This window comes from Aquila chrysaetos, chromosome Z (assembly GCF_900496995.4).
Source record: "Aquila chrysaetos chrysaetos chromosome Z, bAquChr1.4, whole genome shotgun sequence".
NCBI classification, from domain to species: Eukaryota; Metazoa; Chordata; class Aves; order Accipitriformes; family Accipitridae; genus Aquila; species Aquila chrysaetos.
The window spans coordinates 51,961,152-51,976,405 of NC_044030.1; the positions used below are offsets into that span (position 1 = coordinate 51,961,152).

The following is a 15,254-nucleotide window of genomic DNA, read 5'->3' on the forward strand; positions in this document are numbered from 1 at the left end:
CAGCCCAGTACTTTAAGCTTTGTTTGACGTCTGTATCTGTAGTCTCTGCAGTACCCGAATACTCTATACCATAGTACTGCCTCCATGCATGCCAAGAGGTGTCTTGGAAAGGCTGCTTTCTTCTATGTCTTTCATAAAAAGTGTATGTTGTTGTGCTTGGTTCAGTTCCTTATGCCCTTTTGTTGGGGCCTGAGGCCAGAGAATGTATTTTGAGGACACTGACTTTCCTTTTTTTAGTGACTTTAGCTGTTGCATTTACTTGACTAGGTGGGCTGCTCTGTGGCTTGCTAAGCTCTCCTTACAGCTCGGTGTGGGAAAACAGGTGCTGGGACCAAGTTAATATTCTTTCTAGAGACTAAGGTAAAACCTGAAACTTGTTGCAGGGCTGGATAATGGCAAAGGACCATGTGTGTGTGCAGGAAGGGGGCAGTTGACAAGAAAATAATCTTATAACCAATCTTAGCCTTCTCCTATAACTACATGTATGGATCAATGCACTCCCATGTGTTTTAAGTCTAAAGGGGTTATTGCTGTTGCTATAGTAATCTCTGAAATACTGTTTGTGAACCACAGACTAGCTGAGCTTGTGCGAAGAAACAATATTTTGATACTGGTCCCTGTCAAGAAGAGGCGTGACTTCATCTTAATTGGCAAAATTAGTGCTGGCTAAAAAAAATTAATTGCCTAGAGGTTCCGGCATGGCTGTTAAAATCCATAAGGAAATACACCCTCATCTATTTTTCTCTCTTGGCTGTTGCATCTTGCTTTCATTATAGGTTTTTTGTTAATTAGTATCTCTGCTAAGTTACTGCAAATTTTTTTTTTTTTTTTTTTTTTGCTTAGCTGGCTTCTAACTCAGTGCAGCAGTAAGAAATTTCAGTCTTGATCTTGAAAGGTATTCCTCAAACGTGGTGACTCTTACTCTCTCAGCAAATCTTTCACAGCGTATTTATGTGGGTAGATTCACATGCAGTTTGTACTGCTCATTGTTCTAATAGTACTCATTGTTCTAATAGGTAGTTTATGAAACAGTACTTCTGGAACTAGGTGGGACTTGGTTTCTGTCTTGCTCACTTGCCCTACCTTCATCAGGGAATCTGCTAATTGTTTAATGATTGTTACCTACAGTTCTTCTGTTTGGGTGAGTCTGAGACAGTGTAACACTACTGGAAAATAGCTAGGGGAGTGCTAAGGCAAATTCCTAGGCTGCTTTTACAGCGGGCCTATTCTTAAGGACTGTTTTCTACTCCTCAAGAAAACTAGAGCAATACCAAGTGTTTATGCTGAAGTTGATTTTATTCTTCAATATTATCAGATCATGAAGGGCAGAACAGGACTTCTCATCCTTGTCAGATCTGTATGTGATTACAGAAGCTCAAAAAAAGATTTCTTTTTCCTCATCATCCCCTGAATTCTTATAATGAGGGAAATTCCCAGTGAATAGCTATACGGCAGAATGAAACACTAGCAGAGCTATCAAATATCCAGGTAGTGTTAACACAGCAGCATGCAGGTGATGGCTTTGAAGGTGGGGGAAAATGTAGGCAGGCTTTTCCTGCGTGGGAATTCTATATAGCTATGCCAGCCAGAAGGGAACAAACTCTCAAGGTCTTGCCTCCTCTGTCAGATCACAGCAAAATCCTTTCAACCCCTCCACTGAAATGCTCTCTGAATGCTCTCTGAAAGATTAGTAATCGGCTCATAATCTTCCTAATTCTTGCTGCAAAGATACCTACATTCAAATGGATAGAAAGTAGAGCTGGCTGGGAACAGCAGCAGGCTTCTCTTCTCAGAGGATTAAGACCTATTAATTCTTGTCCGTATTCCTTCAGAAGTTGTGGGTTTTGTTTTGTTTAGATTTTTACAAATGGAAAACTGTAAGAGGAAGAGGAATTTGCAAGGCTTTTCTTTAATGCTTAAATTTCAAGGGAGAAGGGGAAGAATGATTAAACTGATTAAAGCCAATGGGGGGGGGGGTGAGAGAGTGGCTTTGAGATGCCCTTTTGACTATCATTACAATGACTTAAAAGGGAGCATGCCCTGTGGCAGCGTGTCAAAGACCAAGCAAAACTCAGTAATGGCTCTGCCATTCACAGGGCTTGTACTCAGACTTCAGTAGCATTTTTCATGTCTTAGCCACCAAGGTCAGGAATGATATGATGTATCATTTTTTTCTCTACCATGATTATTTTAGCATGCATCTTTGTTCTGACCAGAGGAAGGTCACAGATAGATACAGCCCTAGATCTGCCCAAGAAAGTATAAAGGGGCTCAAGGACTTGGTGGGGAGGAAAGAGTACAACAATATAAATGAAACCTATCAAGAGCTAATAATGACAAAGTGGTGTTGAACTAGACCTTGGTCTTGAACTTGCTGAGTGTATTTAACTGAACATCTGACTCATGCAGTTATGCCTCCTACGCATAGAGTAACTTAACTACTTGTGACTACAAACTCTGCACATTGGTGTGAGTTCCCCAACCTAACTCTAAAAGCGCTGGTGCTATAGTCCATTAACAGTTTCTACAATAACATAAGGGATCAGGCTGTTTTTATTCTCTGTAGCTAGAACTGGCAGTGCGTAACTGCTGAGGTTTGTGGCTGCTACAGAATGGTGTAACTGGTTCTCATCTTTAAGGACCACGTTTCTAGAAGTTGGAGACCTTACGTGTTAGCTATCCTACACATATACTAGGTACCCCATAGCATTCTGTTGGAGAATAATACTGGTTAGAAACTGTTTTTGAAATGGGCGTAGTCTGCTGCTCCAAGCAAAAAGACATCTCAAAAGGATTGCCCGTGGAGCTGAAAAATAGGGAGTCATGTCTTCATGAGGATGATAACTTGTATAATTCTTGTGAACAGTGTAAAATTCTGATGTAATGGTAACATAAGTTTCAGGTGGAGCTGTGTGGGCAGACATGATTGTGCTGAGTCAAATACAAAGCCTGTATGGGCCTGTCTACTGCATTGGCACTGCTGGTGTGTTCTATGTGCTTCAGATCAGTCCTGGAGAAGTATATTAGTATCACCGGAGTATCTTCCAACGAGTTGCCAGTGAAGAAACGTACTCAAGTGGGACTGGAGTGTGGCAGAACGGCACGTCTGTGACACCTCAACTGAGAAGAGTGGAATCTTGCAGGACAGATGAACATACACAAGTTAGGTTCCCCTCCCCCCTTTTTTACCCAGCTTGGCTGGGTAAAAATAGCAGAGCGGATGCAGCAGTACCGTCTGTGAAAGACTAATGGGGACATTTAAGTTGCTAGCCTACACTGAAAGCCTGTACTTCCGCCTCTCCTTAGACTGAAGGACCTTACTTACCTCTAGACTGGAACCCCCAATCTTCCAAAAAGCTCTTAGACTGTTATCTACCTCCTGGTTAGCTGAAACTGTTCACAGTTCTCTTTCTCTCTTCATCTGTCTCTGGTTCTAATCAAAGCCAGTGTATCAAAACTAGGTGTATTTTTTAACACGGGCTGTGAGAGAGAAGTAACCTGTAGGAAGGGGAGACAGGCATCACGCTACCTACTTTTTAGTAGAACTTGACCTCAGCTGGCAGAATAGGGAGAAGTGGCAATGGGTATATTTTTAGCGAAGAGCATTATGGTACTGCGAACTAACAACCAGATAAGGCAGGGTGGGGGAATCTAACAGTCCCCCTCGGAGAGCTGGCTGCTTTGCAAACTTTCTTCTCAGGGGGCGGTCAGCACGGCGATGAAGCAGCTCTTCCACAGGGTGCTGAGGGACTGTAGGTGCAAGTTTCTCCTGGACTCCGGGTAGTGAACACCTGGAGCAGACCGACGACGACGGACTCACGGCGGGTGTCCGCTTGCACGCAGGGCCGTCCGAGGTAAGGCGTGCCACTGGGCAAACTCCAGGGCAAACACAGCCGCACAGCCCACCCTCTCCCTCCTCCTCCTCCTCCGCAGCAGCAGCAGCCGCCGAGGCGGCCGGTGGTACAGGGCGCAGAAACACCAGCCCGGCGGTACCGGTTCAGGTGCGCCGGGCACCGTTCAGGCAACCCAGGGGACCGCAGGAACGACTGCAGGGACCTTCACCGCACTTCGCCCGGTGTCGCCGGGGGCGGCGGCGGGGGCCGCAAGTCGCGGGGCGCCAGGGCCTGGGGCGGCGGGAGGGAGGGCGGCCTCGCGGAGGACGGAGGCCTCGGCACGCGTCGGCGACGACGCTCCGCTTGCCCCGAAGGCCGAGCCGGCCACCCGCGTCCCCCGATGACCGATGCGAGGGGCCGGGACGGTGTCAGGGGCACCTCTCCGCCGCCCCGGCCGTGAGGCAGCTCTGGTGGCCGGGCGCTGAGCGCCGAGGGGCGGCCGGGGCGCCGCGCCAGCGACGGGGCGCGGCCGGCGGGGCGGAGCCGGGCCTGCCATGCAAATGAGGGGGCGCGGCCACCGGAGTTGTGGGGCGGCCGGGGCGGGGAGGAGGTGGCGAGCGCGGCCCCGCGGGGACGAGGCGGGAGGTGGCGGCGGGGCCGGGGGCCGAGCGGGGGCGGCCGGGAAGTGCGGGAGGCGGGGACCGCCGCCGGGCGGTGCGGAGCGGGACGGGGCGCGGCGCGGCAGCCGCAGCAGCAGCAGCAGTCATCCCGGCGCGGCGGGCAGCGGAGCGGGAACATGGCGAGCGTAGGAAACGGCACGGAGGAGAGCGGCGGCGGCGAGGAGGTAACCGGCGGGAGGCGGCGGGAGGGCTCCGGGCGTGCGGGCGGCAGTCGGTCGTCCCCTGCCGGCGCGGCGGCGGGAGCTCCGCTCCGCCGGCATCCCGGTCGCCCACCTGCCCCGCGCCGCCGCCTGCCGTCGCGCTGGGGCCGGGCGGGCGGCCAGCCGGGCAGCCGCCTCCTCCCGGGGCAGGCCCGGCCGCCGGCGGGGCGAGGAGCCGCTGGGACTTGGGGAAAGTTGTCCCGGCGGCGGGGTCGCGGGTAGCCCCTTCCGCCTTTGTTTTTATTGTTCTGTTCTTTTTTTTGTTTTGTTTTTTTCTCCTCTCTCAATCTCTTCCTCCCCCCCCCCTCCCCGTAACCCCAGCGTCTCGCCAGCGCCGCGCTGCTCCGTGCGAGTTTGCCGCGCCGCCTCTCCGGTGCGCCTTCCTCCCGGCGGCGGGCGGCAGGTGCGACCGCCGCGCATCTGCCGCGCGTCTCCGGCGGGCGCCGGGCGGGCAGCGCCGCTCCCCGCCGCGCCCCTGGAAGTCGGGGCTGCGGGGACGGGTGGCCCGGCAAGCGTCACCGCCCGGGTGGTCTGGGAGGGCGCGGTTCCTCTTTCGTGGGGTCTGCCACGGGCGGGCTGGGCAGCTTTTGTGTCGGGCAGAGCTGTAGTTGATGTAAGGAAGATGCCTTGTGGACTGGAGTCTATAGTTCGCCTGTTGTTTTGCGGAAGGTCCGTTAAGCGGCCCAAAGGCAAGTCCCTTAAAACGATCACCTCAACTTTCAGACGTGCGTTGTGTCCCCTCGGTCCAGAAAAACACAGTAGCGGACTTCGTTGGCAGCACCTCTCGGGAAGCTGGTGATAGTAAGGGATCTCCTCGGCGAGCTTTTTGAGAAGGGTACTGCAGAACTGAGGCGGTTTTAACTGGAGGGTGCTTTTAAACATGCTCGGTTGCAGTCCTGGCATGCAGGTGTGGGGATATTGACTTGATTTCTGACTGTGCAGTCGAAAATGAACTATTTCAGCGTTGTGTACATTCAGCAGCTTCTTCAAAAAGATTTGTAAGGCGTGCCTCTGGCCAAACTTTGCCGAAGAAAACTTATGAATCATATGATTACATAATAGCTTTTTTGTTTTGTTTTGTTTTGTTATAAAACCTTGCTAGGGTGAATTTTGAAACCAGGCATGTGACCAGTGCCCTGTTTCTGAGGTGAGGCAGTGTTTCATACAGCAGGGCGACTGACAAATGTGTACGTAGGACTTGGTCTGCTCTGTGTAGTTCGGTTGAATCCTTGTGTTTTGTATTTGGCAGTTGCAGAAGCTGTTCTTGGAGGAGGTGATAAAAACTCGCTTGTTCTTTTTCTCGGTTGGAAGGTGGGGATATATACTAGTCTGTATTTCAGCGCATGCTATAAAAGTTGCTACTTCCTAAGGTTATAGCGTGGAGGCATAATGTGAAGAGGATGTGAAATGCTTAAATCTCATTGTATGCTGGAGTGAATCACTGAAAAATCATAGAGTGCTCTCTGCGGAGCTGAGTTTTGTTTCTGATAGAAGGAGTAGTACCAGTGAGAACAAGTCATTACAAACTCTTGCTGCTCTCAGTAAGCAAGTAGTTGGAATTCCTAATTGTTGAAGCAGGTTTTTAGCAACTTAGTTGTAGCCCAGCTGACCTTCCTGAACACTAGGCAAGAATGTTCTTCACCGAGATTGCTGTTAAGTGTCCATGCTTTGTTAGAGGAAAAGAAGCTGCCATGCAAACAATTGAAAGGTGGGCATAAAAGCACCTGGAAGAGGCTGTGTTTGAGCAATAGCCTGCAAAAAGTGCCAAGTTTTCTCCAGAGGAGCTGGAAGGACCTCGCACTCTTTGCAGAGACTTGCTCTTGATTCTCTGCAGTCTGAAACGCACCAGAATTGGTAATGGAGCAAGTGCTTGGATTTTTCCTGGTGAGATGCCAGAGCTCAGGAAGAGAGGGCAGACGGTGGCTTGGTCTTGGGGAAAGTTGCTGCTTCTGTAACAGAAGTTGTCTAGATAGCTGTAGGCTGCCTTTGCCTACAGGTTCACCACAATCTCTTTACTAATAAGCTACATGTGCATGAAGTGCTGAAATCACAAGATAGTGTGTTTTTAAGTGTCTTTGGCTTTTTTTTAAAGTGATTGCAACAGTTAAGATGTTGGGAAACAGAAGTTGGGGAACGTTACCCTGTTAGCTTTGTTCTTAAGACCTGGATGCATCTAAATAAGGTTGTTTACATGGAACGTGGCAGATGGGAACTCTGCTTCCTGATTTAAACATACATGCTTAGTACTATATAAACATAGCTTTTAGCATGTAATTTTGCTTTGCAGGGACTTGTGAATACTTCTTCATCCCTGAAGCTTTGAAGAAAGATATGTTAAACTAAACCTTGAAGTTATTTCCTACTTAACAGGACATTGACCAGCAAGATCCCTGCTTCTAAAGTCCAAACTTAAGGTACCAGGTAGCTGCCCCCTGCTGTAGTCCCTGATTAATGAAGTCTGTGGTTTTCCTTATGCTTCTTGCAGCTCAAGGAAGTAGCAGATACCATGTTTATCTATATTTAATTTTTTTGCCAATTTATGCCTCACTGTCGTGCAGCTGTGGCTTTCCAGTGGGCATGGTGAGGAATTGCTATGAAGTGTAAATAAGTCTGCCCGCCCCCCACCCCCCCGCTAATGTAAGTGTAGTAGTCCAGTGTTTTGTTTCTTCTAAAAAAACCCCACCAACAGGAACTGGAGGCCTAAGCCTAAGAGGCTGTATTAATGAGATAGTGTTATGGGTATGCTCATCTGGGAAAACAAATGGTTATTAAACTCAGGATTTTCCTGTGCAGTGTTGCCTCCTGGGTGTTAGAATGCGTGCGGTCGTCCTCTACTAAGAAGCAGTGTCCTGGACGCTACGCGAGTGAAACTGCCCACCTGTGGTGTGCCCAGTTGTGAACTCAGAATGTAATATACCATCGGCACTTGAACAACTGTATGACATGGAATTCATCTACTAAAAGTACTCACACTAGTTTTCTTTTGGACCAGGTTGGAAATCTAGGACAGATATGCTTAACTTTAAGGGCAAAACAGCACTCCCAGCCACTGCAGAGTCTTCAAGCAAAACTTTAAGCCTTCTTCCCCCCCCCTCCACTGTCTAAAGATTACTTAAAATAGTGGGCCAGATCTGCTTCCCATTAAGTTCACTCTGTGCTGCCCTGGTTTTTCAAAGTCTTAAAGCCAGCTTAATTGGTTACTTGGGGATTCCCTATCCATTAAAAAAAAAACCAAACTGAACCTTGGCCTTTGTGCATATGAGAGTTATAGCCAGACAGAAAGGATCATGATCAAGAAGTATCTAGATGCTAAAAAAATGCCTTGTTCAGCCTCAGTCAGCCAGACTAAGGATTATGCAAAGATCTGAAAGTGATTTGGTGCCCTTGCTGCGGTTAAATCTAAGGCTTGTATTAAGGACAGCTTGGCCAATTCAGTTAATCTGTGCCTCAGCTCTAAACTAAACTATTAAGGAAAATTTAGGTAATGAAGGTCTGATAATGCATGCTGTACTCTCTTGAACTACCCAAGCAGGGACAAACACTGTATAGGCTGGCTTTATCAGGCTGGACGGTTTATCTTCAGAGCTAATTTCAAAATGAAACCAGCATCGTCTTTAACTCCAAAGGTGTGTAGTACTGGTTAGTTCTTTAAGTACTCAAGCTTTTCATCCACTGCTGCAGCAGCTTCTGCACTTATGATCAGAGAACTTGCTAGTGATGTGCTTCTTTCCACCAGTAGCTTAATACAATAATGTACTTTAGAATAAATTACAGAACTGTGCAGCGCTGGCTGTTCTCTCTCTCATGTTTACACTGAGGACTCTCCACCAGTTTTGTTTGGTTAATTGCAGCCTGGAAGAAGAGTCTCAGTGGTGAGAAACAGTGGTAGCTGCACTCCCCCAGAGACTTTGAGAAGCTGGAAACAAGCCACAATGGTGTCTTTTTGACCTTAAGAAGTGAAGAGTATGTTGGGAATATGGAGTTGGGAAGGCGTAGTGAGGGCACTTCCTCTCATGAAGGATGATTGTATTTAAAACATTCTAACTTGATTTGTATGGTTTTGTGTCTTTGAGAAGTAGATCTTGCTCAGCCAAAGAACATAAGAATTGAACTCCTTCTGTCAGCTTATTCCAAAGGCTTGTGCTTTAACAAGTAGCTCATCTGTTTTTTCCTGTTCCTGTTTTGGCCTCTCCTACTGTCAGAGCACATCTACATCTAAGATGAGGGGCAAGCTATTCCAGTAGCACGGGTGAGAATAGGACCACGGGAAAACTAAGCATGAGTAGTAATTTCTTCTTTATTAAATAAAATTAGGTTGCTGTCACTGCTTCCAACGTTCTGAGGTTCCTTATTTCAAATAAAACTTTGTTTTACCTGTGGGTGTACCTGTTGAGAGGTATTATTTTTCCTTGTGACCACCTATTCAATGTAGGGATGTGTACTCCAATTTTATATTACCTATATTGTTCTGAGATGGCTAATTTTTATTGTTCATGTTTTTCCATTTCTTGTTTGGCTCCCTAGAGCTTGCTTCATTCATCTGTTTGAGCCCCTTGATTGACTGTGACTGAATTTGAAAGCCAGGTAGATAAAAAAAAAGTGTGGCTTAAGTCTTTATTTGTTTCCTGGAGGGGAGAAGGAAGTGTATGCAATGTGTTCCAATTAAACTTTTTAATTTAATGTTCACTTTGGTTAATTAGTGTGCCATTCCTCCCCAGAGTGAGGGATAAAAGATAGAGGGGGTAGGGGAAAAGGTGGGGTTAGTGTGGAAAGCACCAGATGCCTCTTAGGGAGGCAGAGCTGACACAAACTTCTGGGAGAGCTAAGTACCTGTGCAGTGAATTTTTTTGTCTGTTACAATTTGCCTTTACTTCCCTTTTCTGTAGTTTGGTGTTTTTTTTTTTTTTTTTTTTTTTTTTTTGTGCGAGGGGTGTGGTGGTGATATTTATTTTGTATGTAGATGGAAAAGTAGAACAAAAAGAAAGAATCAGCTTTTTTCTTAAGGCTTTGGTTTTTCTTTCTATTCTGTTGTGGAAAGCAGCATCTAATAGCTTTTATTGAAGCCTTTACTTTGAGCAGTGGAAGTTACTGTCCCTACGGGTACAGCTGTCTTGGTAATTGTAGCTAAAAGCTTGCCATCCACTATATGGAAAGACAGTTCTACTTCATATGTAAACTTAAAGCGGGATAGATTGTTTCTTGTAGTTCCAGTAAATCTGTGTGAGAATTACGACTTTGGTTCTGCAAATGTATGTTTTTTCCTTTGTTGACATTTTGGTGCCAATATGCTTGGAGAAACCTCTAGACCTGATGGTCTTGTTGGAACTGCTAGAGGTCAATGACTTGGCTTGGACAGAGGTTCTTGTTGGGCCCCTGTCTTGGCAAAGAGGTTGCACGTTGAAAGAGAAGAGGAACTTAATTTCTTGGCAGACCACGTGTTACATAGCAGCATGGGCCAGGGTGACCCAACATATGAGTGGGTGATAAGCATTTATGAGCTTATGGCTCCTGTCTTGTTAAGTAAGTCTCCTATAGTTTACCTAACCAAAAGGACTTGGAATAGCAACGAAAGTTTCAGATAAGCAATAGGGCTTTCTCCTTCTGTGTGGCACCAGCACAGAAGGTGGAGGTGAGATTATAGCTGCTGGTGACAGGGTGGCAGGAATACAGCCTGACGGACCACATCGATCTGGTGAGCAGTGATTTTCACACATGCTGTTTCTTCTGGATTAATAGAAACAATTATACTTGAGGGAGCAGAAATGGTGGATCACTGCTCTCACGTTGAAAAGAGAGCAAAATCGTGTAATTGAAGAATTGAGGGAGAATCAGCTTTCAGAGGTGGATCTGTGCTGCTGTTGGTGTGTGTTCCGGTTAGATTCTGGACATGTCCAAGACCTTTGTGCCATAGGTGGTCAAGTGTCTGCTTGGGTGGTCAGAACTGTGAGAATTTGTGTGTGAGTGCTAAAAATTTCTTCTTTTATTCTAAGCCCTCTCAGGTTCAAAAAAACATTTCAGTTAAGTCAGTGGTAAGTACGTATCACAGACCTGTGGACTGATGCCCAAACACCAGGTGCTAAAAGCAAGATTTTCTTATCAAGCAAGTGAAGACTTGCCTGTCGTCTTACTCTGGAATAAGGAAGCAATGCTGTTACCACATAGTAAGGCTAATCTAATACCTCAGACCTTACTAGCAGTGATATTTTTTGTTATGATGTGGTGAGTGGATCATGTTTTTATTCCACTTCTCTTATGCATTCACTGTGCAACAGAGTAGTAAATGAGCTTCACAAGCCAGTGGTTGGGTGTGCAGCACTGCCTTGATTTCTTCTTGTCCCCAGGCAGGAGTGAGCATCACGCACAGTCTTGTTCTCCAGAAATCCTCTTATTGCAGGATGTGCCCGGACAGTCTGTCATCAAAACAGAGAGGAGGTTTGAAGGAAATCTGTTTCTGAAGACAGTAATTTCTGTGTCTGGCACCTATTGGCAGTACTGGTTGTTCTAAGCAGTGTAGTGTTTAGCAGGTGAGTAGTAATACTTGGCTGTAACTAGTATTAGGTGGCCAAAAGAAAGAAGAAGTATTCCTATTAGCTTTAGTTGAGGGATGTATGATTATAAAGGTTCAATATGTCACACTGGCTTTTATTTTCACCAAGAAATAATGGACTAGGAAGAAGATGTTTTATCTGGGTTCTTTCCCTTAGGACTGTTGATACCCAGTCCAGTGGGGCAGCTAGCTGAACTTGGTCTCTCTGTCACTTTCTGTTTTTCTTTTCTGCAAACTTAGGAAGCTTCCAGGGCTGGAGGAAACTAGTTTTTTCATTTAATATTTTCATTTTTTTAAAAGAAATATGAATAGTAATTCACTGTTAAATGGTTACTCTGAGGTCCTGTGGCAAAAACTGAACTTGGTGCTGAAAATACGGCGGAGCTGTAGAATTACTAGTTGTGGCTTTGGTAAAGAGGCTTTTTAGATGAGGCAAGCTTATGCAGATCTTTAGGATTCTTGTAGCTCACCTGGCTAGAAGGTGCTGAAGAAACACATAAAAACGAGAAGTATTCCACATTCTCTGCAAAACTTTCCCACTTTCATTTGGGGAGACAATAATTTGTCATGAAAACAGTTATAAATAATGACTTTAAAGAGAGTCATAGTACGTGATGTGAAGCTTAAGTGCCTCTTGACTTCTTTTTTAATAAACTGTAGCATAACTGAATACTTTATGAAGTACAGTTCGTTAGGGCCTTCCCAGCAAGAAAAATATTTTGAAAAGTAATTCTATTTACTGCATTGGGGGTGAGCGAGGGTTGGGGGCATGCCATTTTTATCTAATTATTCTGTCCTTACATCTTCATCATATGTTAATCACGTTAATTATTCCATTCTTTGTCAAGGGAAGTGTAAAAAGCGTAGGAACTGAACTTTGGAGACAAAGCAGTTTAGCTGAATTTAAGTGTGTGACTTGGACCAGAGGAAGAACTTTAAGGTAAGATTCAGTGGCTTAAATGTAGTACTAAAGAATATCTAAATCTGTGCCTTGTCCAGATGGAGAATCTTAGCATGAAGAACATGTGCAACTCTGGAAAATCCAGTTAAACATACCTGCCTGTGTACTGCTGCTTGACACTACTGAAGTAACTGGCTCTGTTAAGCTGCGTTCTACTGAGCTTAAGCAAAGTCTCTTTAAAACCTTGGGAAAGAGAGATTCAGCAGCAGCTCAGTGTCTGTGTCTTTTAATGTAATTTGGATTAAAGAGCTATATATGGCTATAGCTCCCTCTCTCAGTGGAAAATACGGGGTAGCTCATGGCCAGTCATTTCCAGAAGATGGACACTTTGCCAAAGTGTGGTGACTTCTGCTAAATGTGAACTATGTAAATTCAAGTCATGCTGAGTAGAAGGGATGGGAAAAGTTGTGTAGTTAAGTTTCAGAGCGAATATATTTCTCAGTAAGTGAACACCAAATGAGTGTTAAGGTCCAAGTAAAAAAAAAAAAAAATTATGGTGAGCTGTTTGGAAGTCCATTTTGCTTATTTGAATGGTGGAATTTTTATCTTCCGTGTGAGTTGATTAAGTGATATGTTTGGAGTGGAGGTGTGATGTAAGTGCAAGTTGTCCCAACTTTGTACTTTTTTGTGAACTGGAAACAAGCATAGAGTCATGCCAATGTCACAAATCAGATCCCAGGGAGGAGGATCTTCCTGCAAGTCATACTCTGTTTATTCTCCTCTTCCACAGTTCAGAGTTCCCCTGTGGAGGACGACTTCTAACTGCTTTCTGAATAAGCGCTTGTCATGAGTTTGTACATTGGAGTAGTCAAAAAGTGAGCTTGTAACTTTAAGTAGCGATGTGCCTGAGTGAGGAGGAGGATGTTTGCGTCTCTGAGGGAAAGTAGGCAAGTAGTTACTGGAGGGACCGTACAGCTCTGTGTCTGTGGTGCCTTGGTTTTGGGGTTTCATGCTGAATCAACTAAGTTGTTCAGCTTACACGTGTGTCATCAAAGGTAACGGCACTGGCACAACTGAAGGAGGAGTGAGAACAGAGCACTGGGACAAGGACTAGAGATTGGGTAGTAGGAAGGGACTTGTGTGCTTTCTCTGAATGGTTTAAGAGTTGTAACCATGGGATGTAGTTTACGGTCCATTTTAGCTAGTTTCTCTACAAAAAGCAGCCCCCCTTGGCCAATGGGATTTGTGCAGTTGCCTTGAATTCCAGTCAGTGTTTGTGCGTGCATGTCCCTTTGGTGGAGCACAGAAGGGAACTCACCTGACACCCCTGAAAGAGCTGACTTTTCCAGCTTTGTTAATGTTTTGGGTTAGTTTTGTTTTGTGTTTTTTTTTTTTTTTTTTTTTTTTTTTAAACCCACGTGACTTTCCTGGTGTGAGTTGCTTTGTGTTTGTGGAAGTCCTCTGCTGTTACAAGGACAGGTGGAGTGCAAGAAGGGGAGGCTGAGGTTCTGTCTTTTGATGGCAACCCAGGATACAGGGCTTGCCTTCTCAAGTTGTCTTTGAAGTGCGCTCCTCTTGTCCTTGACTGAAGTCAAACACAAAGCTTTGTGTTTGGTCTTCCGTGTTTGCTTTAGCTTTGGTCTGTGCTGTAGGGGCAATAGAGCATGCAGTTTTATGCTGGGAAGGTAAGCTTCTTACGAGTTTTGTATCTGTGTAGATCATACCTTACAGTAGCAGTTGGTCCCTTTAGATTACGTGGGTGAGTTCTGGAAACTAGTGAACTTGAGTTTTAATAGTTGCGGAAATCGGCCTAAATTGTATCTTTCTTACTTTGAAATCGTGCCCCTTGGTAAGTGTTTTTTTGCATGGTCTGAAGAGGAGATTAAAAAGTCACAAGTGAGATTTCAAAAAAATTTTGCAACAGCCTCCACAAATTAATAAAAACTTTCTAGTATATAATGACCGTGGGCTGTAGTGAAAATGGATACGGATACCAGCAACGGGCAGAGATCAGTTGTGACATAAATAGTTCCCTGGCAGCCTGGAATAATTTTCTGGCTGATACCTCTCCTTTCGTAGTTAAAAGAAGTACCCTACGCCTTGCGTAATGAGTTCGGCTTGTCTGGTTTTGCGTCCCTGGGTGCTGACGGAAGGAAGTGGTGTGCAGAGGTTTAGTGCTTTGGATTGGACCGTGCGGTCATGTGGGATTTCCTTCTGCACAGCGTGAGTCACGACGGGCGGCCGTGCACCGGGCGGACACTTGCTGCAGCGTGGGCTTGGTGGAAAGGAGTCGGTGCCCTGATTGCCCGTGAGTATGCAAGGCGAAGCACCAGAAGAGGGCTGTGACCCTCTCAGGAGGAGGAGGGAGCGTGTGTGTGCATGAGCAGTTGCCTAGAGGCACTGACATGCTGTAACCTTACATTGGTGGTAAAGTGACCCTTTGGGCAGAAGCAGTGACGAATCTGGTAACAACTGTGTATTTACTCTGTCTGTGTTACTACGCTCCAGCTAGAACCTCCAACGGCTATAAATTCCTCATAATATCAGTAAGCTGTACGGGGACTGTGCCTCTGTGTGTGTGTGTGAGCCGCACCTTTCTGACAAGCTTCAACGCGTAAGTAAGTGTTACAGCTTCTATATGGGGAAGCGCGTGCTGCTTTTAGTCCACCTCTGTAGTCTGTTCGGTGTCTCCCTTCTGGGTCCTGCAGCTGTCCTGCAATGCCTGAGGAAATAGCACACTCTGCGTGGGGATAGACTGGACAAAATACTAAAGCAGGGAGAGTCTTGGCTGAAGAAGGAAAGCCATAGACACTTGACACATTAATGAAGCTTAAGGGGGACATTAATAGGTTAACTCTTACTTCATGTTAATGAAAATTGAAGGTGCGTGCTACTTGCGACTTTTTAATTTTTTTTTTTGGTAAGGATTACCCTTATAACTTCAGATGAGAATGTGTTCTGTTTGTGTTTGCCTGTAAGTAGCCTAGGAAGAACTAACACGTTAGCTTACTCCCTCGTTAAGTCAAGATCTGATTCTGCTTAGTGTAATTTAATGTGACACTTGGTCTGAATGTGACACTATATTTCTGTGTT

The 15,254-nt window shown here is 45.8% G+C and overlaps 1 protein-coding gene across 4 annotated transcripts in view; it reads left to right on the forward strand.

Annotated features, from left to right (window-relative positions):
• Positions 1 to 4,533: 4,533 nt before the first annotated feature.
• The window catches only part of TTC39B (tetratricopeptide repeat domain 39B), a 77,539-nt gene continuing 66,818 nt past the window's right edge, over positions 4,534 to 15,254 (forward strand). For 2 of the 4 annotated variants that reach the window (XM_030004249.2, XM_030004253.1), the window contains exon 1: positions 4,534 to 4,677. In XM_030004249.2, the coding sequence (XP_029860109.1) occupies positions 4,630 to 4,677 (48 nt within the window). In that variant the 5' untranslated portion in view covers positions 4,534 to 4,629. Of the gene's footprint in view, positions 4,678 to 9,278; positions 9,298 to 14,755; positions 14,776 to 15,254 lie in introns of those variants that run through there. The other 2 variants (XM_041120819.1, XM_041120820.1) reach the window with 2 other exon arrangements.